At 40.4% G+C, this 26,749-nt stretch overlaps 1 protein-coding gene across 8 annotated transcripts in view; it reads right to left on the bottom strand.

The window, feature by feature from the left end:
• The window catches only part of Vps13d (vacuolar protein sorting 13 homolog D), a 242,471-nt gene that overhangs the window by 133,322 nt on the left and 82,400 nt on the right, over positions 1-26,749 (bottom strand). For 5 of the 8 annotated variants that reach the window (XM_070037405.1, XM_070037408.1, XM_070037409.1 and 2 more), the window contains 12 exons: positions 23,059-23,214; positions 21,298-21,508; positions 20,735-20,809; positions 18,477-18,683; positions 16,426-16,515; positions 14,170-14,310; positions 11,174-11,296; positions 8,826-8,900; positions 5,519-5,624; positions 4,164-4,316; positions 1,895-2,030; positions 98-145 (listed from right to left, as the gene is read on the bottom strand). In XM_070037405.1, coding sequence (XP_069893506.1) covers positions 98-145; positions 1,895-2,030; positions 4,164-4,316; positions 5,519-5,624; positions 8,826-8,900; positions 11,174-11,296; positions 14,170-14,310; positions 16,426-16,515; positions 18,477-18,683; positions 20,735-20,809; positions 21,298-21,508; positions 23,059-23,214 — 1,521 coding nt within the window. The remainder of the gene's footprint in view (positions 1-97; positions 146-1,894; positions 2,031-4,163; positions 4,317-5,518; positions 5,625-8,825; positions 8,901-11,173; positions 11,297-14,169; positions 14,311-16,425; positions 16,516-18,476; positions 18,684-20,734; positions 20,810-21,297; positions 21,509-23,058; positions 23,215-26,749) is intronic. The other 3 variants (XM_070037407.1, XM_070037410.1, XM_070037411.1) reach the window with 3 other exon arrangements.

The following is a 26,749-nucleotide window of genomic DNA, read 5'->3' as shown; positions in this document are numbered from 1 at the left end:
ACACCAATCACATACATTTGATAATGTCCTCTGATCATCAAGAAACATAAGGTATATATACTCAGTAAGCACAGCAAAAACCAGAACTCATACTCACATAAACCTGTGGATGTATAATATTTGTTCTGCTGCTTGGGCTGCCAATCTAAGAAAGATTCAAAGTCAGAGAGTCAGCTGATCTAAGATAAAAGGCATACTTTTCTTTTTTCTTTTTATAATAAGCATCATTTAATTCAATAATAATATGATTTGATTAAAAGGATGGTATTTGAAAATAGTTTCAGGTAAAGTATATCTATTACAAAGATAAAACATCATTTCTTAACAGCTGTGAGGACCACAATATTTACTCTACAACCCTTTAGTTTGTGCAAAATCTCTCCAGGACACATCAATTCAATGCAAAGGTATCTATGGGGAAAATTAGAACTTTCGTTGCCTGACCTGAATTTAGGCAGAGAAGTAATTTGAAAGGAAGAGCTAGTTTTTTGTTTTTATTTTTTTTTTCAGACAGTTTGAGTACTATACTGCAATGATGAAAAAGAAAAGTTATAAACCAGTGCCTTCTGCAAGAGTATTTTTCACACTATCTACAAAACTACTGTTTCTACCTCCGCATGGGCTATTCCTGAGTACAATTACCCAATGCAATACAAGTATCAGGAAAAAACACCCATGGCAGCTACCCCAGCATCTGCCTGCACACATCAGTCAGGGAAGCTGCCTACAACCCTCTCCAATGGCCCTACAGCCTGAAGTCTGCAGACTGGGGTAAAACTATGGTAAGGGTGCTTGAGTATGCGTTAGCCAAAAATAAAGGACAATGGGCATCTCCCTTTGCACCATAAAGAAGGATTTGGGGCAGGGAATGGTGGCTCATACCTGTAATCCCAGCTATTGGGGAGGTAGAGATCAGAAGAATCATGGTTCAAGGCTAGCCCAGGCAAAAAGTTAAATGAGACAGCATCTCAACAAATGAAGTAGACATGGTGACATATACCTGAGGACCCGGATACAGAAGACTATAGCCAGGAGGATCACAGTGAAGGCCAGCCTTACTTACAAAAAAAAAATTAAAGCAAAAAGGCTCGAGGTGGGCTCAAGTGTCTGTCAGAGTGGTTGCCTGGCAAGCAAAGGGCTCCGAGTTCAAACCCTGATACTAACCAAAAAGCAAACAAACATGATTTGGGTGTAAGGAGCTGAAAGGATCAAGGAATAGCATTATAAAAAATATAAATAGCATATAAATTAGGAAGTTTAACATTATGTTAAATGGTCAATATAGATGGCTTTCATAAGATCTGCATCCATAATTCAACCAACTTCCTCCAGACTGTGTACTATGTACTATGTAGTGAGACTTATGATAATCACACCTGAACTGAACATATACTAACCCTTTGTTTATTGTTCTTATCCCCTAAACAGAGTAACAAACCATTTACATAGCATCTACCCAGTAACAGGTAGTGTATGATGTGTGTACGTTACTCACAAACCACTGTAACATATTATGTAAGGGCACTGAGCATCTGAGCATTTTAGCATGGGGAAATGGTTGGAGTCCTGAACCCATGCTCCAGGGATGCTGAGACTATATTCATGTTTACAGACTAGTAAACAGTCAATCAGGCCATCTAATTATAAAGTGTACCAGGTGAGCTGATGTATTACAGCCAATACTGTATCTGTTTTCCACTGAAATTATCCATTGTCTGGTATATGTGCATATGGATGCCTCTGGCTGAGCCAATATAATCTAAAGTCTTCTTTGTCCCACTAGCAAAATTATTAGACAAAATTATTATAGACTTAACTATCTCACAGCCTGGTTCATAGGAGTTGAGACCACACCACCACTGTACCATTAATCACCCATTCCACAGCCACTCACTGTAGAAGAAGATGAATTTTTATCTGGTGCTGCATATCGGAAGAAGGTTCCTACTTTGTCCACAGACACTGGGCTTACTTGCTCCCAGCCATTTACTCTCACTTGCAGCTGATGGATCCGTAGGTCATGGGTGTGTCTGTTAGGAAGGACACAGACAGGGAAATCAAGCATAGTGTCAAAAGGGATGGAAAACAGAATGAAGACTCCAATCTGCTTTACTATATGACATAAAAAGCCAGTCAGCTAAATTGTTTGGGAATTACCTAATACAGGGGGGAAAAAAATCAAGAGAATAGCTGACCTGGGCTTTATGTTTGTGGCATGAATTGAAAGGTAAGAAGAGCCCAAGCAAGGAGGACAACTTGCACTCTCCTGTACTGTATGCTTGTAGGTTTGCTCCTTACAGCTCCCACCCCAATCTTCATAAACTAATGGTGTCAGTGAAACCATTCCAGTGCAGTGGTAAAAATGTGCCAGCAATTGAATCATACAGCCACTCTACATACATTCATACAGACATACACACACACATATACATGGATACATATGTAAAGTTTTTCTTTTTGGTTGCTCTGTTGAATGTCCTACTTCTCTCAGAACCACACTCAGTAGTTTCGCTCCAGCTCTACTTGACTAGAAACCAGTAAACAAGACAGAACCCTCAGTTTTAGGGCTGAAATTGGAGCAGAAAGCAGTGGGCAGAACAGAAGGAATAGGAGGAAATTGCACATTTAATTCTATTTTAGATTTTGCCTAATTCAAGCCAGAAGTCTAAAACAAGGAACTGAATTTAAGGCTGACAGGAAAGTGGGGGGCAGGGACGAAATGCATGGAGTGGGTACAGAGTGCCAAGGGAGGAATATGCCCGAAGAGCCATTGATGTTGATGAATGCAAGCAGAGCAGTAGGACCTGAAATGGGTTACAGAGCATGAAAACATAAAACAGAAATAACAAGGAAGTCAAGCCCTTTCCAGACAGAGGCAGTGCTTATTCAAAGACACAGAATTCAGTCCTGTGGTTCTCCAAGAACTGTAAACTATGTGGCAGGAAAAGACAATGCTGCCTAAGGTCGCCTCCAGGAACATGTCCACAGAACAGGAGTCTCCCCCGACTCCTGTGCTGGCGCTGGAACCTGGAGCCTTACATATGCTAGGCAAGCACTCTACCACTAAGCTATATCCCCAGACCAGGATTTTTGCTTTTAGCATTTTTTCTCTGTAAAACCCAGAAACCCATATGCTTATAACCCTTGCAGAGGAAGAAGCGCCTAGCGTGGGAGACTTCAGCACATGAGAGCAACATGCAACTGTAACAATGCAGGAACTGATCTCTTCTGTTTCAGTTCAGCTTAAAAGCCACCAGAAGCTCCAACTCTAAACTCTTCACCTATCTGACTTCCAAGTCTTAGCCTATTCAGACCATGAGACAGTCCTTCCACTTAAAAATGTTTGCAAATAATGAGACACTTTATTAGACATTTTACAGTCTCATTTACCAGACATAAAATGTTTTATCCCTTTGGTGGGCTATTTCAGGAGTACATCAGCCTGTGGTCCCTCTCAGTGAGCTATTTTCATACTTATTAGGATCAGAATTTCTTGAGTTTTTTTGCTGGTTCTGGGGCTTGAACTCAGGGCCTGGGCACTGTCCTTGAGCTTCTTTTGCTCAGGGCTAGAACTCTACCACCTAAGCTACAGAACCACTTCCAATTTCTTTTGAGTAGTTTATTGGAGAGAGATAGTGTCACAGACTTTCCTTCTCTGGTTGGCTTCAAACTGTGATCCTCAGCTCTCAGCCTCGATTATAGGCATGAGCCACCAGCACCTGGTGGTTGGATCAGAATTTCTATCTTACCATAATTGGTTCTACTTCTGGAGATTTTCCAGCTACTACAAATAATATATGGTGTAAACGCATTCTAGGTTTGAGTTAATGTGCTCTGAGAACCTTGGAGAACAACATGTCACCTTTGCATCAGATACCAGGCCAGGATATAATAAACTTGAGTGTCACCATGTGTCTATGCTTTACATGTTTTATAAAACACACAGCTAATCTCCTCGCACATTACACGAATGGATAATGGAAAGAAATTTATTTTCCAACATAACAAGATAGCCTATATTTTAAAAAAGAAACAGCAATCTTCAAAACACCTTTTACAAGTAAAATATTGACATTATTAATAAGTAAAAAGGCAAAATATGAGAAATAACTTTTCCATTTTAATTTTTAAAGAGAAAGAATAAACGATCATCTGTTTGTTACCTGTGTCGTAACTTCCCTCTGGCTTCAAATTCAAAAGGAATCTCTTCGCCAGTAAGGACTTCTCGCCACTCACTAACATTGTGTGTATCATCCAGAAATGCTCCATTCCCTTCTGGAACCATCCCTGGACTCCCACTGTGAGACAGTGCTGCCCTGGAAGAAAATCACATACCAATAACCAACTATGTCTTGTTCATTCTCTTCACAAGAGCTCTGCACTGAGGAGCAGAGTTCCCCTTAAAACAGATCCACAGCCCTTAAGAGGCCAGCCACTGTTATTTCATAATTATTTCCAGTTTTAGAAATAGCTGACAGCTGGTGCTGGGCATGGTCATGTACACCTGTAATGTCAACATTCAGAAGGTTGAAGCAGGAGGATCCTGAGTTTAAGGAGCTACATAGCAAGACTCTCTCTCTCCCCTTACCCCAGTTTATTGTTGTTGTTGCTGTTAGTCACGGGACTTGCACTCAGGGCCTAGGCACTGTCCCTGAGTTTTTTTGCTCAAGGCTGGTACTCTACAACTTTGAGCCACAGCTCCACTTCCGGTTTTCAGGTGCTTAATTGGAGTCTCAGAGAATTTCCTGCCCAAGATGGCTTTGCTCTCAGCCTCTTAAGAAGCTAGGATTACAGATATAAGCTGCCAGAGACTGACTAATTTTTTTTGTCTTAAAAAGAAATAGTGCCTATCAAGTCACTTGCCTCCATTAGGACAGTGTGGCATGTATAAATTAAAGTATGACTTTCCAAAGGAACCTTTGAGTGACTACCCCAGTTTCCAGACCTGCTATTGAACAGAAGTACCTCTCTTCCAAAGCAATCATGCTTGGTGTGGAGGCAGGAGAACTGAGATTTCAAATCAGCTGACGCTGTTACTCATTTCATTTACCAATCCTTAAACTGGGAAGGTCACTCTGTATTTAAAATGTTGAGTCAAGATCTGAACAGCAGTGATCAGATAAGGTTCTCACTGAGCTCAGGCACTCTCTTTTAGAGTTGCAATGTGATTCAGAAATCAAGTTTGTTTGTTTTTGTTTTGGGGGCTTTTTTTTAGGTATGAGGGAGGATGGAGGACATTTTCACAATCATCTTGGAAGAAAAATGTAAAACATTTAACAACTACATATAGCTTTAGAGTGACAGGTACAGAGACTGAATGATTTTTCTTCATACTCCTACTTTGAGCCTAACACTGGACCAACTTCTCAGACTAGATTCTATACAGAATCAGAAATGCCTGTCTGTCTCAGTTAAAAAGGCAAATTATTGATTCAATTACAATCCCAGGGGCCTCAACCAGGACTATTTTGCTCTGGTGACAGAGATGGCTCTGGAAGTCAGGCTAATTGATCCTTACCTGGTGGGTGTGGTAGTCAGCGTGGCAAACCACAGCGTACAGCCCGTGTGGTTCCTCAGAGCAAAGGGGACAAAGGGTTGCCGGCGCTTGGGGGTTTTCATCTCTGCTATGAAAAACAGAACAAGGCTATTAACATCTGCCTCCATCTGCATGGTAGAGACCCTCCCCATACCTGTGGACAGGGCCCACTGCTGACTCTTGTGCAAAGGGACTGAAGGTAGAGGCAAGAGAGTGAAGAACCACAGGTCAGTGAACAGGGTAAATGAAAGTTCCATGCATTTGCTAGCTGCTGTGGGACATCTGTCCTTTCCCATGTCTCCCACAGGTCTTACAGCTCAGAAAAGAGCATCCAGACGTGGTCTGGCTGGAACAAGAAAGACACTGAAATGGTCTACTACTTTCAAGAAATATACTCTATAAATAGATAACCTAGACTGTAGCATGTACTTAGTTTTTCCAAACAGTCTTTCCTTAAGGAAGTTTCTTTTTATAGAATTCATATCAATTGCAAAAAAAAAAAAAATCCTTCATCATTCTCTTAGGATGATAGCTGGATTTTTCTCTCTGGAAAATCAGGGATATACTATCCCAAGTCTTCTTAAATGAAGTTTTTGCCCATTTTTAGCATAGGCTTCAGATCCAGCACAATAAGGTACGCCACTATGAAGGCTACAAAAGAACGTAATACATGGCATGGCTTCACAAACCAACCTAGACCTGGGAAACTGCAGAGAAAAGACAACCAATACAAAACTATAAGCAAACAAACTCCAGAAAAAGGTGACTTAACTATAAACTCTGCAAGAAGTCCAAAGAAGGCTCTCTGGTGCCTGGGCTGCCTCCAGACTAATCCTCAGGCCCTCCTGGCCAAGTGCCTATGTTACCTCCAATGCTACACAAAGCAACACAGAGTGGGAAGGCTCAGCATACAGCCACTGCCAACCACACTGGGCCCCAGTGCCCAGCCCTATTTCACTCTGTGTCCATCCTGAAAGCACAAAGACAGCCTGAGAAAGACTGCAAGGTCAATGGTCTGCACCAGGACAAAAAAAAAAGACATCTAGATAGGCAATAAACATGGGCAAGGGAAGGCACCAGGGCAAAGCTGGGGTCAGCCTACAGGCAGCATGATGACCACTGACAAAATGCAAAGGCAAAGGGTGACCTGTACTGCTGTGATCATCCCTGCCTTTTAGTTAGGAACGGCTTTCTCTTGTGCTTTTATACCTTCTACAGTTCTCAGAAGTTTACACTGTGACACTGGTACCGTCAGTGGCTAAGAGAGACCTAAGACACAAGGGAAGCAGCCTCCCTTATATCCCCACAATTTTGTAGGGATACTTCTAAAGAGAAGTATCCCAGCACTATGCCTATGTTCATCCCAGTAGCCTCACACAGTGATGCTCATCAACCAGAAAATGAAGGAGTAGCTAAGAGAGGGGAGTAAATCACCCATGAGTAGTCCACTGGGTAAACAGTATTTCATGCAGCAATGTAGAAAGCGCTGCCTGCCATGGCAGCGAAGAGATACAGACCAGGAGGAAAAGGGAGCAGATGTGCCTTCACCTCCACTGGGGGAGACATTGCCAACTTCCACTTGCAAACCGGATTTAAAAAGAACAGGTATCAGGTGGCTTTGATCACTTTGTTTGCAGGGATCTACAAGGGCATCCATAAGCACACAGCTTTGGAATTTCAGAGCATGGTAGCACACTGCTCAAGTCCCTGAGCTCTCTGTGTTGACCAGATGTAACAGTACAGGCATCAGTAACCCACTTCTCTAAGGAGAAAACTACAGGGCATGCACAGGAATACACACCAAACATCAAGGGACAACACTGACACTTAACTGCCCCAGGATTCAAATAAACAGAGAAAATTCCCAGATCCATCAAAGACAACATTATCTCCTGATGTCTAAAAAAACAAAAATCTGCCTTCCATGCCCAAATTGATATCTCTATGAGCTGAGATAGCCTAAAGTTCTTTCACAAAATAGTGCAGCCTCCAATGGTTCCAGCAGAGGAAATTCCTACAGTTTGGCCTTGTTTCCTTGTGTAGCTTGCCAACTATAACAATGTAAGTTACACACTAAATAACGCTCATTCTATCAAAAAGGATCTGGTTTGTTAATCATAATAAATATATAAAGCCCATGTCTGCTGCAGCAGGAAAGTACAGAAAAGCTAAGGTATAAATTCATGAACAAATGAAGATGAGAGCCCTCCCTCAAAGATCTTAACCAGTCATAGTTTGCAGAAAAACAAAACAAAACCTAACATGGAAAGATACTCTGTTGTAGTAGTTGCATGTTTGTTTTGTTTCGTTTTTTAATACAAGGTCTTACTATGTTGCCCAGGCTGGTACTAAACTCACAATCATCCTGTATCAGCCTCTCAAGTATTGGGACTAGAGGTATATACTACCTATACTGGATCAAATGCCTTTTTTGTATTATAGATCATGAGTCATGATCCAAACTAATTGCATACAAGCCATCAATCACTCATATTAAATGGTGCTCTATAAAGCAAAAGAAGACATGAGCACCTTAGCATTGTAGTTCCCCAATCACTTACCAGTCAAATTGTCAAGGAACCTAAAGGATAAGGAATCGAAAAGTTTTTTAAATGCCCCACCCTACTTTTTTGTACTGGAGTTTGAACTCAGAGCCTTGCACTTGCTAGGTTGGAATTCTACCACTTAAACAAACCTCCCCAGCCCTTTAGTCTTCAGTCACTTTTCAGATAGAGTCTTCTCACATTTTTTGCTTGGGGCTAGCATCTGAGGAAGGCTGTAATCTCCGATGAGATTATAACTGTCTTGAGGATTTTTTTGTCCTGTCTCTTAGGTTCTTAAATCCATAGCTAAAGAAATTAACAATACCAGTTTTTTTTACTGAGAACCTTTTTCTTATTTTATGTCTGATTATTATTCCTCATATTTTATAGACCCCCTACATTCCTGTGAGAACAAATGTTTACTGGGTGTTCTGTAAGCCAAGACACAGAGAATTAGCAGCACTTGTTGACAGACGACAGTACTCTTCCATCTACTTGCTTTAACTGGCTTTGGCATTTGTGCACCATATACTGTAGAGTTTACTCCATTTACAAAATTAAAGGAGATAAAATACAGACAATGGAGTACAACTCTTCTGATATAATAAAGCACTACTCTATTCATTAGTTGAAAGTGTTCTTTCATGCTATGTTCCCATTCAGTTCTGATCAACAAAAATAATTGACATTCAAGGCAGTTCTTAAACCAAGAAAATGAAGCAAGCCCTCGCTTGGCTATACTGTACCTCTAGCATAGATCTGGTGCTCTAGGTTAGTCAGACTGGCTGTACTCCTAGTTCTAAGGTAGACAAGGGGAAGGCCTGGTAGACAGGAAAGACAAAGTTAGAGGGTAAGAATAAATATGGTGAATAAGACTCACCTCCAAACAATAAGCACAAATAGAGAACATTACAAAAATAGCAAGCATCATGCAGGTACAGGATGATTCTTCCTGTTCTTACTAAGAGCAGAGAACATTCTTAACAAAATGAATACAACGTTTTTTTTACACTGGCTTTCATTATGATGGCTGTGCCAAAGTAGCATGCTGCTCTTTTTCAAAACATATTAAACATTCTCTACAGCAGAATAACTAGCCTTCTGAGGATTTTTTAATTTAAAAGCATGTTCTTAACTGGCACAGAAAAGCCACAGAAACCGATCAGTATGGTTTTTAAGGGAGGCTGCTCCATTCCAGGTGGAAAAACATAGTAGCAGTAGAATCCTGGTTCCCCCGGCCTCGCACACTTGGGGAAGAGTCAGTCTGGGCTCCATTAAACCATCTCTAAGGATTTATCTCATCATACTGTTTAAATTCTAAGTTGAACATGAACTTTCTCACTGTACATTTGAGTTTGGTATTTCATAAAGTGATTTAGAATATAATATATATTAATATATATATGAAAGGTTTAACAAAAGAATCTCAGCTTTTACTAAAGTAGGCCCACAATTATGTCAAAGTGAGACAATTTTCCTGCTAAAGAAACAGCACAAGAGGGAAATCAGCATTTCATTAGGCTGAGTTTCATACTAAGAGCTGCTCAAGATGCTGGTCTGAATAAAGAAGCACAACTTGGGAGGAAATAATACTAAATACTCAAATAAGACCTAAAGTCTGTGATCAGTTCAGCAAGGTTGAAGCCAATAGAGAGAAGCTCAATAATCATTTTGGTGGGACTATTAAAAAATTATAATCCTGGCCTATTCAAAGAATACTATCCTACAATTTCCAGAAACAAAGACACCTAGAAATTTAGATATATTAGTTATGTGTGATTAAAAAGATGCATCACACCTATATCAGCCTAAGTAGCCATAAAAATTTATATACGTAAAAGAAGGCTTTTATTTAGCACTGGTGTTACACATTGACTAGGTAGCTTATTAACTACAGAAGCATAGGGGTTGGGGGAGAGGATATCCTTTATTACCGTCCTAAAGATCAAATCTTCCTGGTATTTGCACAGATTCCTTATTCAAGATCTCTCTGTATAAATAACATTTTCAGAAACACACTCTCTTGGACATATTACATACATAAAGATTATTTAGCATCTTCTGAGTAGACTGCTAGGTTTCTTGACACACAAACAGGGAAGACTAGAGTAGAAACCAGAGCTGAAAGGCCCTGGCTCCTAAGCAACAACCTCAAGACTCAGAACAGCCTGGGAAGACAGAGAACAAGCACAGCTGATATTTCTTTCTTTCCTACTACAAGTACAGAGGGTTTGAGTATACACCCTGAGGAGAGCCAAAACAGAACAAATATTTTAGACACTAAGAAAACCCATTTTCCCATGACATGTTTGCAGACCAGATGGAATATTTAAGTATTCATGAGCTATGTGAAGTCCGGCCAAGCCTCCCCAAAGAAACCACACTGAAAGAGTTGGGGCTGAGTTGAATTTGGATAACAATGGCTTGTGGAACAACTAAGACCATGCAGTTGTCCATCACAATCTCCCCAGTTCTGAGGAAAACAGAGCTCCATGGTAAGGCTCTAAATAAGGAAAGAAAACATCATCAAGGGAACCAACTGGAGAACAAACTGACTCCTCTTTCCTCAAAAGGCTGGGTATTTAATTCTTTTATACTATATGAACAATACAGGGCTTCTCTTTTAAAAATGTTTTTCCACATGGGATCCTGCCCTTCCTCTTTTCAAGAATACATAAACCTTCTATCACTAGCTTTAGATGTTAGAAAAGATGTCTTTAAAATCTGATTTTTAAAAAAAATTCAATTAACTGGAAAAACCAATGTTCTGTTGAGGAAACACAGACCAAGCAAAAGTTGATCTTGACATAGTTTCAGTGTACCAGCTCATTTACAATGACACCAGATTTTAGGAATTTCGTGTTGCAGATCCTTTCTCCCAATATAGGTGGAATTAAGGAGCCCACATTAAAAATTCAGTAGATTGTGCCAGAAAACTGTCTCTTGAAAAGACTAAAACAGAACAATAGAAGACAAGTCATAATTTCTCATAGATTTCTCCATGAAAAATGGCGGTTCTGTCTGAATTTCTCAGTGAAGCATTGCATTATGGTCAACAGTGACTCAGATAGATATTGGCAGGTAAAAATCTTACTTTGTCCAAAGCATGGAGGATCTACTGAAGAGCCCATCCAGTCTTCTGACTTAGTAGAATCCATTTCTTTGTCTTCTTTACAGTAATCTGCCATCCATGATTCCTTGGTACTTATATACTGGTCTACAGGAAAAAGAAAAATCCACAAAGATAGTAAAAAGAGAAGTAGAAAAGATTGAAAGTTCATATTAAGTAATTTCAATTCAGCAACATAAGCTCTTCTTAAGTGCCTCTACATGCTAGAACTGCTGCTGAGATGGTATGTGCCCTGGAGAAACTCAAATCTACATAGAAGAGAGTAGCGCAAACAAAACAACACCCACCACAAAAACAAATGTCAATGAGGCTTAAACAAAGATGTGAATAAAATGCCCCAATGGCACAGATTAACTGTTTTGGCAGAAGTGGAGGAATAGATACCAAAGCCCAGAGAAGACTTCAGAGAGGTCTTCAGATTCAAACCATAGTTCTGAGTCTGAAAGAATGAATAGTTTAGCAATTGCCAATGTGATTAAGAATGGAATGACAAACTAGACACAGGTGACTCACATCTTAATCTGAACTACTCAGGAGACTGAGATCTAAGGATTAAAGTTCAAAGCCAGCCGAGGCAGGAAAGTCTATAAGACTTGTCTCCAATTAACCACCAAAAAGCTGGAAGTGGAGCTGTGGCTCAAGTGGCAGAATGCCAGCATTGAGCAAAAAGAGCTAAGAGATAGCACCCAGATCTAGGACCAGCACAAATGGAAAAAAAAAAAAAAAAGAATGGAAGTGACATTCTAGGTAGAGGGATTCACATGGGCAAGGATTCTATAGACATGAAAATGCATGTCCAGTGTAACTCATATAACTTTACAACATATTGAGGTAGAAACAATGCAGAGAAATCTAGAAAAGAGAATGACTTAGTTTATGAAGAACAAAGTACATTATGCCAAGGGAAAAGGTTTGGAAACTGAGAGATCAGTCAGAAAGCTTCTAAAGAATAATTAAACCCAGGAGGCTGAAATCCAGCTGCAATTTTCCATGAGCAGATTTATTTTTGGAGAGAACTGTTAAGGGGAACAGCAGGTTAAGAAAATAATTCTGATACACCACACCTGAGTGAAGATCTTTCTTTTATACTTGGAACAAGAATGAGTGGTTTCCAGTTTCAATCCCAATACATGCCACAGATATAAGATTCATTTAAACACTAAGCAATATTTATGGGTTTCAGAACACTATTAGAAATAAGAAATTGGGTTTAAAAAAAAATAAAAGTTTTACTAAGGACAAAAAAAGTTTTCTAGAAGGTATTTTTAAATATTAAATATTTATCAGAAATACTAACAAAAATACTTCTGAGGTGAACTCTTATTTACTTACTTTTTGATTTTTTGGTTTTCTCAGAGAAAATTTCACTATATAACCCAAGCTAGCCTGGAACTTGCTATGTAGCTCAGACTGGCCTCAAACTTATAATCCTCCTAACCTTGGCCTCTCAGGTGCTGGGATTGCAAACGTAAGATAATTTTAGGTCTTTCAAAAAAAAAATAAAACCCAATAATCAAAAGTTTAAGAGCAAGACTACCATACCAAAATTATCTAATTCAGATTAGCAAATCATGAGGAAAAAAAAACTAATCAAAATAATACAATTTAGAATATCCATACGGCTAATTTACTATTATTCATTTTTTGCTTTTGCAATTTTTTTTTTGAGACATGGTCTTGCTACGTAGTCCAGTCCTCAAACATTCAATTCTCCAGTCTAAGCCTCCCAAGTGTGGGGATTACAGACATGAACCACCACATGTGATGATATGGTAATATTAATATCAAAGCAAATTGATGGATGAAATTTGATTATTTAAAAGTGTGGGTTTTTTGTTTGGGGTTTTTTTTTTTTTTTTTTTTTTTTTTGGTCATGAGGCTTGAACTCTGGACCTGGGTGCTGTCTCTCAGCTCTTCAGCTCAAGGTGAGCGCTCTACCACTTAAGCCACAGTGCCACTTCCTAAAACAGTGGTTTTAAATCTTGGAAACCAAAAAACTTAAGAATCTTATTCCACTAACCCACTCTTCCCTTTGTTCTGACAAGGACAAAGCAGCGTTATTCTAACAGCCTCAATGAACATACATGACATGAGGTCACTGTTTTGCCCTGGTGTATGCTACCACTCACAAATGACTTACTCTATTACCAAAAGTAGATTATGCAGCGCACCAAACCAAACTGAGAATGCTAATCTGCTTTTAGATGATAGAAACACAAACAATAGAAACTTCTTGTTCATCCTCAAACACAGGAATGCACATCTCAGGGTAACCACAGAAACTTTCAGAGTATACTCCACTACTCTGGTACCCCTTAGACAAGTCATTTCCAGAGTTAAGTAAGGATGGCATTGATGGGCAACAACAGACAACTTACTCTCTGCTATGAGGACCCAGCCAAAACCACACCAGAAAGAATTATTCTGTGACTAGCCTGAGAAAAGTAAATGTCAACTTGCTTCCAGGGCATTCAGTGACCCCAGCTACCAGGCACTATGAAGAGAAAATGAAGTAAGGCCACTTATAGTTCCCAAGGAATCTCAACACCTTGAAGAGCTGGCATGAGATGCCAACTCTTAAAAGCGGGTTAAAAGGATTCCAGATGGGGCTGGGAAGGTGGCTCAGTGATAGAGTGTTTTTCTTCCATGCATGAGGCTCTAGGTTCGATTCGTCAGCACCACATAAGCAAAAAAAGCTGGAAGTGGCGCTGTGGCTCAAGTGGTAGAGTGCTAGCCTTGAGCTGAAGAGCTGAGGGACAGTGCCCAAGCCCAGAGTTCAGGCCCCATGACCAACAAAAAAATAAATAAATAAAAGATTCCTGAGACTAGTTTAGGGTGCACTGGGAAAGAAACAATGATAATTGATGATGCTAGGCATAGGGCCAAGTATTTGCTAACCTAATATCATCTGCTAAACCAAGGGATTGTACAGAAAAGAACTAGCTTGAAATTGCACTCACCAATCAGTACAGAAGTGATATTGATATCCAAACGGGGTTTGGCTTTGGCCTCCAACTTTAGTCGCCGGGGATGAAGACGACTAGCTGCCTGCTGTTGCCAGGATACAGAGCATGGCCATGGCTCGATAAATGGCTCCCAGCCTACAGAAAACAGGAAGTAAGACATCTGTTCAGCAAATATCAGAGGTTTACAGAGAAATACTATTCATGAGTGCTCTGCAAAAACAGACCAGAGCTTAAGCACTCCAAGTCACTTTCTCAACAAAAGTTCCATCTCTTTCCAGGCACCAGTGGCTCATGCCTGTAATCCTAGCTACTCAGTAGGCTGAGATCTGAGGATCATAGTTTGAAGCCAGCCCACACAGGAAAGTCCGTCAAGACTCTTGTCTCCAATTAACCCCCAGAAAAACTGGAAGTGGCGCTGTGGCTCAAAGTGGTAGAGTGCTAGCCTTAAGTGAAAAGGCTCAGGGATAGATCCCAGGCCCTGAGTTCAAGTCCCATGACACCAAAAAAAAAAAAAAAAAAAAAAAGCTCCACTTCTGGCTGCAGATCACCTTATAGATGTCAGTGCTATGGTAGACACAAGTGGACAAGCATAAGCAACTCCCACCATGGTCTTCCATGGGTAGTACAAGCATCTATCACAGAGGAGGCAGCACCGGTTCTTGGCCACTCATGTTGGCAATCACATTTGGCTCTCCTGGTAACACAATCTATTGAGTGAATAAATAGGTAAATCTGGATTCTCATTAGCTTAAGTTTCTCAATGTTTCTATCTTAAAATGTTGTTAAGATAAATTGTTTAAACAACATCTTTACAATTCGAAGAAAACACATTCATATATACCCATGATTCTACATAAGAAATAGAAAATTACAGGGCTGGGAAGGTGGCTCAGGGGTAGAGCGCTTGCCTTGCATGCATGAGGCCCTGGGTTTGATTCCTCAGCACCACATAAGCAAAAAGAAAAAAGCTGGAAGTGGCGCTGTGGCTTAAGTGGTAGAGCGCTAGCCTTGAGCTAAAGAGCTGAGGGACAGCACCCAGGCCCACAGTTCAGGCCCACAACCGGACCCAAAAAAAAAAAAGAAAGAAAGAAATAGAAAATTACAAGTTCCCTTGAAGGCCTTGAATGCCACTCCCCCATCTCCTTTCTGTAGCCCTCTGCTTCAGCCTGTCTAAGCCTGCTAAGTGGCAACTGAGAGATAGGTGGACTGTATTTGAGGTCCTTGGGCCATTTAGAGCAGGCCCTTGGAAGAGATTAACAAAGTTCTTGAAGGAATGCTGAGCTAGTTCTTTTAAGAATGAGTTATTCATAAGTTAAGAGTTGGCTCATGTGCTGCCTATGGCTTCCTGTGTGACCGCATGGTCTCTGAATCCCACGTGCACCTCCACCATAAGGCCAGTTGTCATTAGGTCCTCTCCATAGACAAAAAAATAAAAATAAAAAATGGGGAGGAGGGATCTGGATGGACTTCCGGACTCCAACCCCATGAGCTCAATAAATCTGCTTTCCTTATAAAGTAGCCTACTTTGGGCATTTTGTTTCAGGAATGAATAATGGATTAATATATGAGAGAAAGACAACCTGAAAATGCCTTTCAGTAATATCCAGGTTTTACATTTCTAGAAAAACTTTGCTCTGCTCAATTGTGTTTTGCTTTAGGGAGTAGGGAAAGAAAGCAAACCAAAACACAGTAATGTCTCCATGTATTAATATCCCTGTTCTGAATCGAATACGTCTAATAGAAAATGAAGAAGTAAGAGATTTAACATGTTCATGGACATAAAATTCTCTTCAAAATAAATTCTTCACCACTGAGCAACATAATGTTCTGGAATGAAAAAACAGCTGGGGCTGGTGGCTCACATTTGTAATCCTGGCTACTCGGGAGTCTGAGATCTGAGGACCTTGGCTCAAGGCCAGCCCAGGCAGAAAAATCCTCCAGACTCTTACCTCCCAAATAATCATTAAACAGTCATTTTGGAGGTATGGCTCAAGTGATACTGAGTAAGTAAAGGCCCTAAATTCAAATACCACTACTGCCCCCAACTAAAAAAGAATGATGAAAATTTCTGTTTTCAGAAAACAGAAAATCTTTATGTTCTGTAATTTAAGTATTCTTTGCTTTTTAATCTTCTCTGTTCCATCTCACCCTGGCTCTACCTTTCCCTCATATAAAATGTATGTGGCAATGGGCCCAAGCAAACATTTAAGTGTATTTTTAAACTCTACGATAACATATGCTTTATTTTACCTGACAGAGCACGGTTATAATAATCCCCAGAAAGTGTGAAATGGGCGTAGCCTTCAGGGCTGGTCCTCACATGCTGAAGAAAATTCAGACCTGCAATGAAAGCAAATCTTACTGTAGCAGCAGGGCAGGAGCAACCAAAACTGACCTTTGCAAACAGATCACATTAAAGACACATTATATCTAGCTAAAACTGAGGTCCTTACAAAAAAGTATATAAAATTATACCATTCTGGTTATCATGCATTGTTAATCAATTTTGAGTCATTAAAAATACTGTATGAACGATTCATCTTGATTATTGAGCTTTGTAACACCACATGAAGAGGACAAGGGCCTCATCTGTCTCCTCAACAGGACTCACCCTGGTCCTGGTGTACCCAAAACCTACTGGAACATGTAGTAAAAGAAGGAAGAGACGGCTGGAAAGGTGGCTCAGTGGTAGAGTGCTTGCCTTGCATGCATGAGGCCTTGGGTTCAATTCCTCAGCACACATAAGCAGAAAAAGCCAGAAGTGGTACTGTGGCTCAAGTGGTAGAGTGCTAGCCTTGAGGACAGTGCCCAGGGGCTGGGAGTTCAGGCCCCACGACCGACAAAAAAAAAAAAAAAAGATGGAAGAGAGGTAGAATTAAGTGTATCTTGCCAAATACTAGCTCAAACATTAACATTATTACTCCAGAAAAACAAGAAACAACCTCTATTCACTAAAGATACTTATAACAAGTTAGAATTCCAATTGTTACTTTAATTCCACAGTCCTCATAGTACTTGAAATCACAATGTGCAAAGGGTTGATTAAGCTTGGTATGGTGGCACACACTTGTAACTCTAGCACTTGGGAGTTGGAAGCAAGAGGATTGAGAGTTTGAGACCAGCCTGCATAGCAAGAACCTATCTCAAAAAATCAAGGTCTGGAGATGTAGCCCAGTGGAAGAGCACTTGTCTAGCACGTGTGAAGGCCTTGGTTCAACTCCCAGAACCACAAAAGAAAAAGAAAAGCTAATGTCCAGAACAAATTTTATGCATAAGGAGAAGAAGCTGGCCGTGAAAAATGGAAGGTAAAACCACTGATGGATTTTCACCTACTGTCCTTGACTAATTGCTTACAGGGCTGCAGGAAGGCCACAGCACTCCACCATGGCCACAAAGTTAGTGGTGTCCCCTCGTCTGTGGCCCTCCAGAGGGGACACAGAGGTAAGCTTCCTAACAGAATTTATGTTTTGTAACTTTTATCTTCAAGAGAAAGACAAATTAGAAGCATTGTTTTGTCATCTTTGAAAAGTCTTTAGTAATAGTCTTCACTATAATACTAATCCATCAAAGATAAGCAAATGGAGAGCTCAGCTCTACTTAAAGCTGTTAATGCAAATTTTATCAATGGTAATTTCTATTCTATTCTAATATATTCTATTCAGCTACAGATTGCAGGCAACATATGGCAAGTAAATAAGAATTTCTGGGAAAATATACAAAATGGTATACCTAAGTTTTATCCATATTAAGTATAGGAGAAGTGGAATGAATTTAAAAGGGATGACATTGTCCAAAATGAAATGTACCTTTTTTTTTTTTTTTGGTCGATCATGGGGCTTGAACTCTGGGCCTGGGCTCTGTCCCTTAGCTCTTCAGCTCAAAGCAAGTGCTCTACCACTTGAGCCACAGCACCATTTCCAGTTTTCTAGTGGTTTATTGGAGATAAGAGTCTCACGGAGTTTCCTGCCCAGGCTGGCTTTGAACCGAGATCCTCAGATCTCAGCCTCCTGAGTAGCTAGGATTACAGGTGTGAGCCACCAGCGCCCAGCTTGAAATGTACTTTTTACCTGACTTACACAACTGTAATCTTCTGTACATCACCTTTATAGTTACAACTTTAAAATTTTTTTAAAGGGGGCTAGGCATGCACTCAGTGTAAGGCACCTAACCAAACGTGCAAGGCCATAGGTTCAATCTCCAACACTACAAAAATAAATAACTAAAAATGAAGAAGGCAGTCCTAAATAATCCAGCTATCACTGATATATCTTGAGACATATGCGGGCCACAACAGCACTCACGGGAGAAAGTCAGCTCAGCAAGAGGCACATCGCAGTCCATGCAATCATCAATGAGGCAGATGCACACACTCTCTGCTTTGATCTCCACTCCAGATATACGTGGGGCCGGCACAGCTCCCAGACTATCTTGGCTGCCAGAGGTCAGGGAAAGAGACTTGAGAGGCTCCGCATTCTTGAACAACCAACTTGCTGCCTTTTTCAGTTGGCCTTCAAAAAAATCAGAAGAGCAGTTCCATCAATTTCCACAGCTACCCTGGCAACTCACAGATAAAACAGAAAAACCAAGTTTTACAGGGACTTATTGGGCAGCCCAGGACAGCTTTGATCCCAGAGACATTCTTAAGATTTAAGAGGGAAAGTTGTCTGGGCGCCAGTGGCTCATGCCTGTAATCCTAAACTATTCAGGAGGTTGAGTCAGAGGACCACAGTTCTAAGCCAGCCCAAGCAGGAAAGTCTGTGAGCTCTTATCTCCAATAAACTACTCAGAAAAAGCTGGAAATGGTACTGTGGTTCAAGTGGCAGAGCACTGGCCTTGAGCAAAAAGAGGCTCAGAGACAGCACCCAGGCCCTGAGTTCAAGCCCCAGGACCAGCAAAAAAAAAAAAAAAAAAGAAGAGGGAGGGTTGAAGAGAACAGAAGAAAAGAGAGACGGTGACAAACATGAGAGAGACAGAGAGACAGAGAAAGAGAGAGAGAGAGACAGAGAGAGAGAAAGGCCAGCATGCTACTAGAAATACGAACAGGTTAAGGTAAAGCAGGAAAGGGGAAACAAAAAGAAAAGAGGGAAAGGAAGACAAGGAAGGAAAGGAGGGCAGAATATAGAACAGCATAAGTGGCTATGGGCATGGGCTATGGAGCAAGGTAGCCTAATTCCAAATCTCTGTGCCTACGGCACTTTACATGAAGAGGAAACAAACAAGTTTCTGTCCAGCTCTCAGAGCAAAGCCTGGCATGTAAGTAATAAAGACTCTGTGAACAGGGGCTATTATAGTCTTTACTACTAATGGAATAAGTAAGTAGCTAAGCTAGAAAAAACAGAAAACCCAAAAACTCATTAGAACTTACAAAAAATAATAATAATAAAATTCTACTGGGCGCTGGTGACTCAAGTCTGTAATCCTAGCTACTCAGGAAACTGAGATCTGAGGATTGCGGCTCAAAGCCAGCCCAGGCAGGAAAGTCCCTCAGACTCTCATCTCCAATAAACTACCAAAAAGCCCTGAAGTAAAGCAGTGGCTTAAGTAGTTGAGCACTAGCCTTAAGCAAAAAAGCTCAGGGACAGTGTTTATGCCCTGAGTTCAAGTCCCAGGACTGGTAGCAAAAAAAAGTTTGAATTATTAAAAAAAAGAGTAAAAGGCATAGCAAAAATAGATATTAAGAGGTATAAAAGTAATTATCCAAAAAGCAATGGTGACTAGGTAAAAAGGAACAAAATAACTACTGTACCCTAATTTTTTCAGGACAAAATATGTGATGGTTAACACAAACCTTTAGGTGAAGAGACAAACATTTCTACACAATTGGCTGGAATGTAACCTAGGTATAATCTTTCTAGAAAACCACTTGTCAGTTCTAGTGAAGAACCTGAAAATATTTTCCATTCTTTAACCCAGTATTTATAATATTAGGTACTTCCCTAAGAAAATACTTCAAAATGTGGATACAAGTTCACACCAAAAAAGAAAATGCTTAATATAGACTGTGTATATAACATTGAAAGAATACAAAATAAGTGGGCTGAGGGAAGGTACAGCGGTAGAGTGCTTGCCTAGTAGGCATGAGGCCTGGGTGTCACTGCCCAGCATGAAGAGGAAAAAAGTGAACCATGGTTAAATTATTATCCTTACAGTCATTGTAAAAAAGAAGATTAGTGTTTACGAATAATTTCAGTGGCAGGGAAAGATGATGCTGACATAGTATTAAGTATATCATGATAAAATTATAATCTCATAAAATATTGTTTAAAAGGCACTCAAATTATACTTACAAAATCATAGTCCCTGACACCCAGTGAACCTGAAACCACAGAGAATACCAAACCCTATCTTCAGTGCTATCTCCAGCTAACTAAGAGCTTACTCTGATCTTGACCTCTACAGTCTGAGGTACATCAGCAAAAGCCAGCACAGATTTCTCTCTTCTTCACCATTTTATGAATGGAAGACCCGTTCCTTCTTAGTATGGGAACAGACAACGGTGTGGAAGGAAGTGTACTGACAAGATAAAACAACAGCTAATGGGAAGTCTGTGTCAAATTACCTTGGCAAACCAAAAGGGCCTTGCGGCAATCATCCATGCTGAACCCCAGCTCCTGAAGTCTAGCCAGCTGTAACTCTAGGAAATAATTTTATGTAAATTAATCCATAGTCCAATGTAATAATATAAGAAATTCAGAGATACTGAGTAAAGCATTCATTTTTCAAGGCAAAAATGGGCTCATAATACATTCCTCCATCAGGCATGCATACCCTGGAGTTTTAAGTCATTTCCTCATGGTGACTTGTTTAAAAAGCTTAAAACTAAAATGTAATACTATTAAAATAACTTTAGAGGAAAATTCTCGAAGTTTTAAACTAAACTAGGATATTACTTAAACAAGCATGAAAGAAATTACAATGTTGAGTTTGTTTATGAGTAAATATATATATATATATATATATATATATATATATATATATATATATATCAGTCACATTTATGACTTGCAATTTTAACTAATGAAATAATTTGACTCTGAAACATTTGAATATACAAAATATATTCTAAAAACCTGAAAAGCAGCAGGATTGGGAAGACTGAAGGGTTTACAACTGGCCACCTACCCAAGACAGGATCTAAGGTGTGTCTTCTCCCTTCTCTGGCTTCCTCTCCACCTCGAGATGTCCCTGGAGGGTGATCTCTACCAGAGTCAGCCTCCAAGGCTGTGGAGTCCGGCACTGCTGCACTTGCTTGCTCTGGGATAGATTTTGCAATGGCCAGAAACAGCTGTACATCATTATAGGACAGCCTGATGTCTAGGGCTTGTAACTGAATCTAGCAAAATACAAAAAGTTTTCATTTTTTAGTTGCATCTGGTTCTGTATGCACACCTCATATAGATATAATTCCTATTTCAAGTTCTAAAAGTCTTAACAGATAGTATAACAAATTTCTCCTTTAAAGATTACAAAGATCACCAGGCCCTGGTGGCTCATACCTGTAATCCTAGGTACTCAGGAGGCTGAGATCTGAGGATTTTGGTTTGATGTCAGCCTGGCAGGAAAGTCTATGACACTCCTATCTCCAATAAAACTGTGGCTTTAATTGGTAGAGCACTAACCTTGAGCACAAAAAAAAAAAAACCTCAGGGACAGTGCCCAAGCCCTGAGTTTAAATTCCAGGACCAGCACCCCCAAAAAAAAAAAAAAAGGATTAGAAAGATCTCAAAGTTAAGCAAATAAGGGCTGGGAAGTTGGCTCAGTGGTAGAGTGCTTGCCTTGCATGAGGCCCTGGGTTCGATTCCTTAGCACCACATAAGCAGAAAAAAGCCAGAAGTGACGCTGTGGCTCAAGTGGTAGGGTGCTAGCCTTGAGCTGAAGACCTGAGGGACAGTGCCCAGGCCCAGAGTTCAGCCCCCACGACCAAAAAAAAAAAAAAAAAAAAAAAAAAAAAAAAAATTAAGCAAATAACCACAAGGTCTGATGTTTCAGCTGTAAGGTAAAACAAACCAAAAACTGTACTGAATAAAAAAAAAATACTAAGTTGAGATAATGACTAGAGCAATTACTGCTACTGCAGGCTATTTCCCTACTTTAGTCACTAAAGCACAGGATCATAGAATGAATGGCTCCAGGGAAAAAAAGGACCACTTACTGGCAACATTTTGTTATTCTATTCTGCATGGACCTATTTAATTTTTTAAATCTCTGAAATGAACTAACCCCCAAAACCGATCTCTTTTTGCTTCACACAAAAACCTTATGTAAGTTGGTTACTAATATTTTCTAAAATTCATTCTTCCTCAGAGACAAGCAACATAACTCTCCAGACCATGAGCAGGTGACTGGACTTGAACCATGACTGATTCACTTACTTTTCCTGAGGTGCCACTAAGACTGAAAATCAACACGGCTTTTCCCTTTCAATCTCCTGTGATTCAAAGACACTAAGTATTTCCCTCCCATCAAAGAAACAGAATACCACATTGTTAAGCCTCCCCTGCCTGGCTTCATCTCTGATCCCACATACCTCTCCAGTCTCATCAGACCTTCCTTTGACTTCACCCTGACTTGGCTTCTTGACTTGGGAATGTTCTCCCTCTCCTCTTTGCTGATCTACCTCTGCATCCTGCCCTTCAGTTGAACTCCTCTGACCCTGTGTGCCACCCACAAGGAATATTCCGAGTTTAAGTTCTACTTCCTATAAACTTGCATAGAACTTCAAGATGACAGCAAGCAATTAAAAGGTCTTTTATCCTCCCAAGACTCCAAGATCCTAGATAATTTCCTATTTATTTTGTATCTGCTTTAGCACCTAAAAAGGTGGTGGGCTCAGAGTACACAAGGGTAGTTTACTCAGAGGGCTATTTTTTTTTCAATCATTACCTCTAGGACAGGTGGGAAATCCTCACTATTGAAGGCATCCATCAATCCAGAACTGTTCTGATAAGAAGAATTCCCCACCAGCTCCACTTGGATTTGTACTGGATCAACAATTGAAAGAGCCGTATCCTGCTCATTCCCTAGTCGGCATGAGAACACCTAGGCATTAAAAAGCGATACAGAGAGGATTACGATCTGACTTAGAAAGGTCCCAAGACCAACATAAAAGGGACAATCTTAGGAGCACTGTGTTCTTGTCAAATGCAACACAACTGCTCACAGATCCCTGTGAGGCACTGACACTCCCACACACTGCTGGGAACATGGACAATGTTCACCAGAAAAAAAGGCAGCTGTCAACCCCTCCCACAAACATAATGACTACATGCTCTTTGACCCAATTATCCTACTTCTCTAGTAATGAGGAAATAATACAAAAGAAAGAACATTTCATGAAACAATTTTTCATAGTTAAACAAATTAAGGGCAACTGAGGTTATATCAAATCTTCTCAATGGAGCATTGTGACCATTTAACAAAGGAAGGTGGTGGCTTCCAGCCAGGTTCCTGCCAGAGCTCAGGTCCTACTATCTTCTTCTACTACTTGTAGTTTCCATAGTGGGTTGAAGTTTTATGAGTAGCATTAAAAGGCTTGACTTAGACTCAGGTTAGCCACTTAACAATCTTCAAATGCTTCTCACATATTTTTCTGGATTTCTTTCACAAATACACTTTTAATTGATACTGAGTATATTTTTTCAAGTTGATCAGAATTATGTAAAGACAATTTAGTATATACACTACTCGTTTTTTCATTTGAACTGAAAGGAATATAATATACAATGGGCACTGAATAAAGATCAGGTTGTTTTCTTTTTTGTTTGTTTGTTTGTTTGTTTTTGGTCCGGTCATGGGGCCTGAACTCTGGGCCTGGGCGCTGTCCCTCAGCTCTTCAGCTCAAGGCTAGCACTCTACCACTTGAGCCACAACACCACTTCCAGCCTTTTTCTTTTTGCTTATGTGGTGCTAAGGAATCGAACCCAGGGCCTCAGGCATGCGAGGCAAGCGCTCTACCACTGAGCCACGTTCCCAGCCCTGATCAAGTTGTTTTCTAAACATCTTAACATGTATTCATTCATATAAACCTCACAATGAACTCAAAACATACATAGGGGTTTTTTCTGTTGTGGTTTTTTGGGTTTTTTGGTCGTTCGTGGGCTTGAACTTTGGGCCTGGGCACTGTCCCTCATCTCTTCAGCTCAAGGCTAGCGTTCTACCACTTAAAAGCCACAGCACCACTTAGTTTTCTGGTAGTTTATTGGAGGTAAGAGTCTCACTGACTATCCTGCCTGGGCTAGCTTTGAACGTGATCATCAGATCTCAGCCTTCTAAGTAACCAGGATTACAGGCATGAGCCACCTGCTCCCAGCCATACCTAAGTTTTTTTAGTTTTTTAGAGAGATGAGTCTCACCTTGTAGCCCAGGTTAGCTTTGAATACTTGATCCTCCAATCTTAGCTTATTCCTCAATGCTGGAATACAAGCATATACTACCGTACTAGGCCACAAGGTTCCTAAACATGGTTCATCTGATTCTAGATTCTTTATTCTGTTTTCTCATCAATAAAGTAGAAAAAAGATATAAAATGTAGGAAGATAGTTATAATACAGATTATGTGAATACACAGCCTAGCCAAAATAATATTACAAAGACAGGTATGGTGGCATATTCCTATAATCCTAACACTAAGGAGGTTAGGGTGAAAAGATCTTATGTTTGCGGTCAACTTGGGGTACATGGTGAGTCATAGATGAGCCTGGGCTACACAGTAAGACCTTGTCTCATAATATTCATTAATAATTATCATTATTATCATTATTATAGCATGACTTTCCTTTAAGAAAAAAACACAGGGGCTGGGAAGGTGGCTCAGTGGTAGAGCGCTTGCCTCGCATGCCTGAGGCCCTGGGTTCGATTCCTCAGCACCACATAAGCAAAAAGAAAAAGCCTGAAGTGGCGCTGTGGCTCAAGTGGTAAAGCGCTAGCTAGCATTGAGCTGAAGAGCTGAGGGACAGCACCCAGGCTCAGAGTTCAGGCCCCACGACCAGACCCAAAAAAAAAGGAGAGAAAAAAAAGAAAAAAACACAGCAAAATGTTTTGTCCCTCCAAATTTTGCAATTAAGAATGTATTATTATTAAAGCTGAGTGACAGGGACACAGGGCCCATTACATTATCCTGGGCACCTTGTCTATGTCTGAAATGTTTCAGCATGCTAAAATAACAAGTAATTACACCAGTGAGGTAACAGAAGGAAGTGAGGAAGGGGGCCCTCCCAGGACCAGAGTATGTTCTGTGTTCAGAGGAACACAGAGGAAAGAAGCCCATTTGGGGTCTCTCAACTCATGAGCCTCTGCCTTTGTGGAGCACTTCCTAGATCTAACAGAAAACAAGTGACACCAATGTCATTTGCCACATTCAAAACTAACTCATTATACCTTATAAATTCTCTCCTATGACCTATCAAGGAGTCTCAGAATTCCACTTCAACTGTGCTGCCAAAATAAAAAGATTGGAGGAGTTCCCAAGAATTCTAAATATTTTGCCATGTAGTTTTTCTAAGACTTTGGAGCAGCAAAGTTTCATTTTCCTTTTTCCTTGAGGGGCTTCTGCTATACAAAACCCAATTGTACCTGACAGTTCATTAATCAATCATCAAGATTTTCACTCAAAGCTGGCATTGTGGTGCCTGGCCAGCAGAAGAATTGACATTTCATTGCCCCAGCAGGTAGTTTCTTGCTCCTGAACTGAGATTTTCTTCCATTACAGAAACAAATGGTTAAGAAATAAAATCTCAGCTAGGCGCTGGTGGCTCACGCCTGTAATCTTAGCATTTGCCTACTACAGGTCTGATCACCAGTACAGCAGGAAAAACAAAAACAGTAACAAAAAAATCCAATCATAAAGGGAAAAGAATACCTGGGCCAACATTCAAACAGTGTAATGACAGGAATATTAGCTAAGATCAGTTACTTAAGAATATCTAACAGGGCTGGGAATGTGGCTCAGTGGTAGAGCACTTGCCTTGCATGCCTGAGGCCCTGGGTTCAATTCCTCAGCACCACATAAGCAAAAAGAAAAAAGCCGGAAGTGGCGCTGTGGCTCAAGTGGTAGTGAGCTAGCCTTGAGCTGAAGAGCTGAGGGACAGTGCCCAGACCCAGAGTTCAGGCCCCACAACCAGACCCAAAATAAAGAATATATAACAGAGCTGGGCACCAGTGGCTCATGCCTGTAATCCTAGCTACTCAGGAGACTGAGATCCGAGGACCAAGTTCAAAGCCAGCCCAGGCAGGAAAGTCTGTGAGACTCTTATCTCCAATTAACCACCAGAAAACCGGAAGTGGCACTGGGGCTTAATGGTAGAGCACTCACCTTAAGCTGAACATCTGAGGGACAACACACAGGCCCAGAGTTTAAGCCCCAGGACTGACCCAAAAAAAAAAAAAAGACATGATGTGCCATGTTTTCTCTTATCTCTACAAGACACAGTTGTTTTTGCTCAGTATCACATAAAGAAATTTCCAGGTTATAAAAGACACTCGTACAAATTATCTCCTTGATGATACCGTATCAGTGTCCTTCAGGTCACACATGACTAACTAGAGGGTCTTTCATAGATCAGAAATCCTCAGTGTG

The sequence above is a fragment of the Dipodomys merriami genome, unplaced genomic scaffold (genome assembly GCF_024711535.1).
Source record: "Dipodomys merriami isolate MVZ:Mamm:240054 unplaced genomic scaffold, mDipMer1.0.p SCAF_28, whole genome shotgun sequence".
NCBI classification, from domain to species: domain Eukaryota; kingdom Metazoa; phylum Chordata; class Mammalia; order Rodentia; family Heteromyidae; genus Dipodomys; species Dipodomys merriami.
This window is presented reverse-complemented; position numbering and strand designations above follow the sequence as displayed.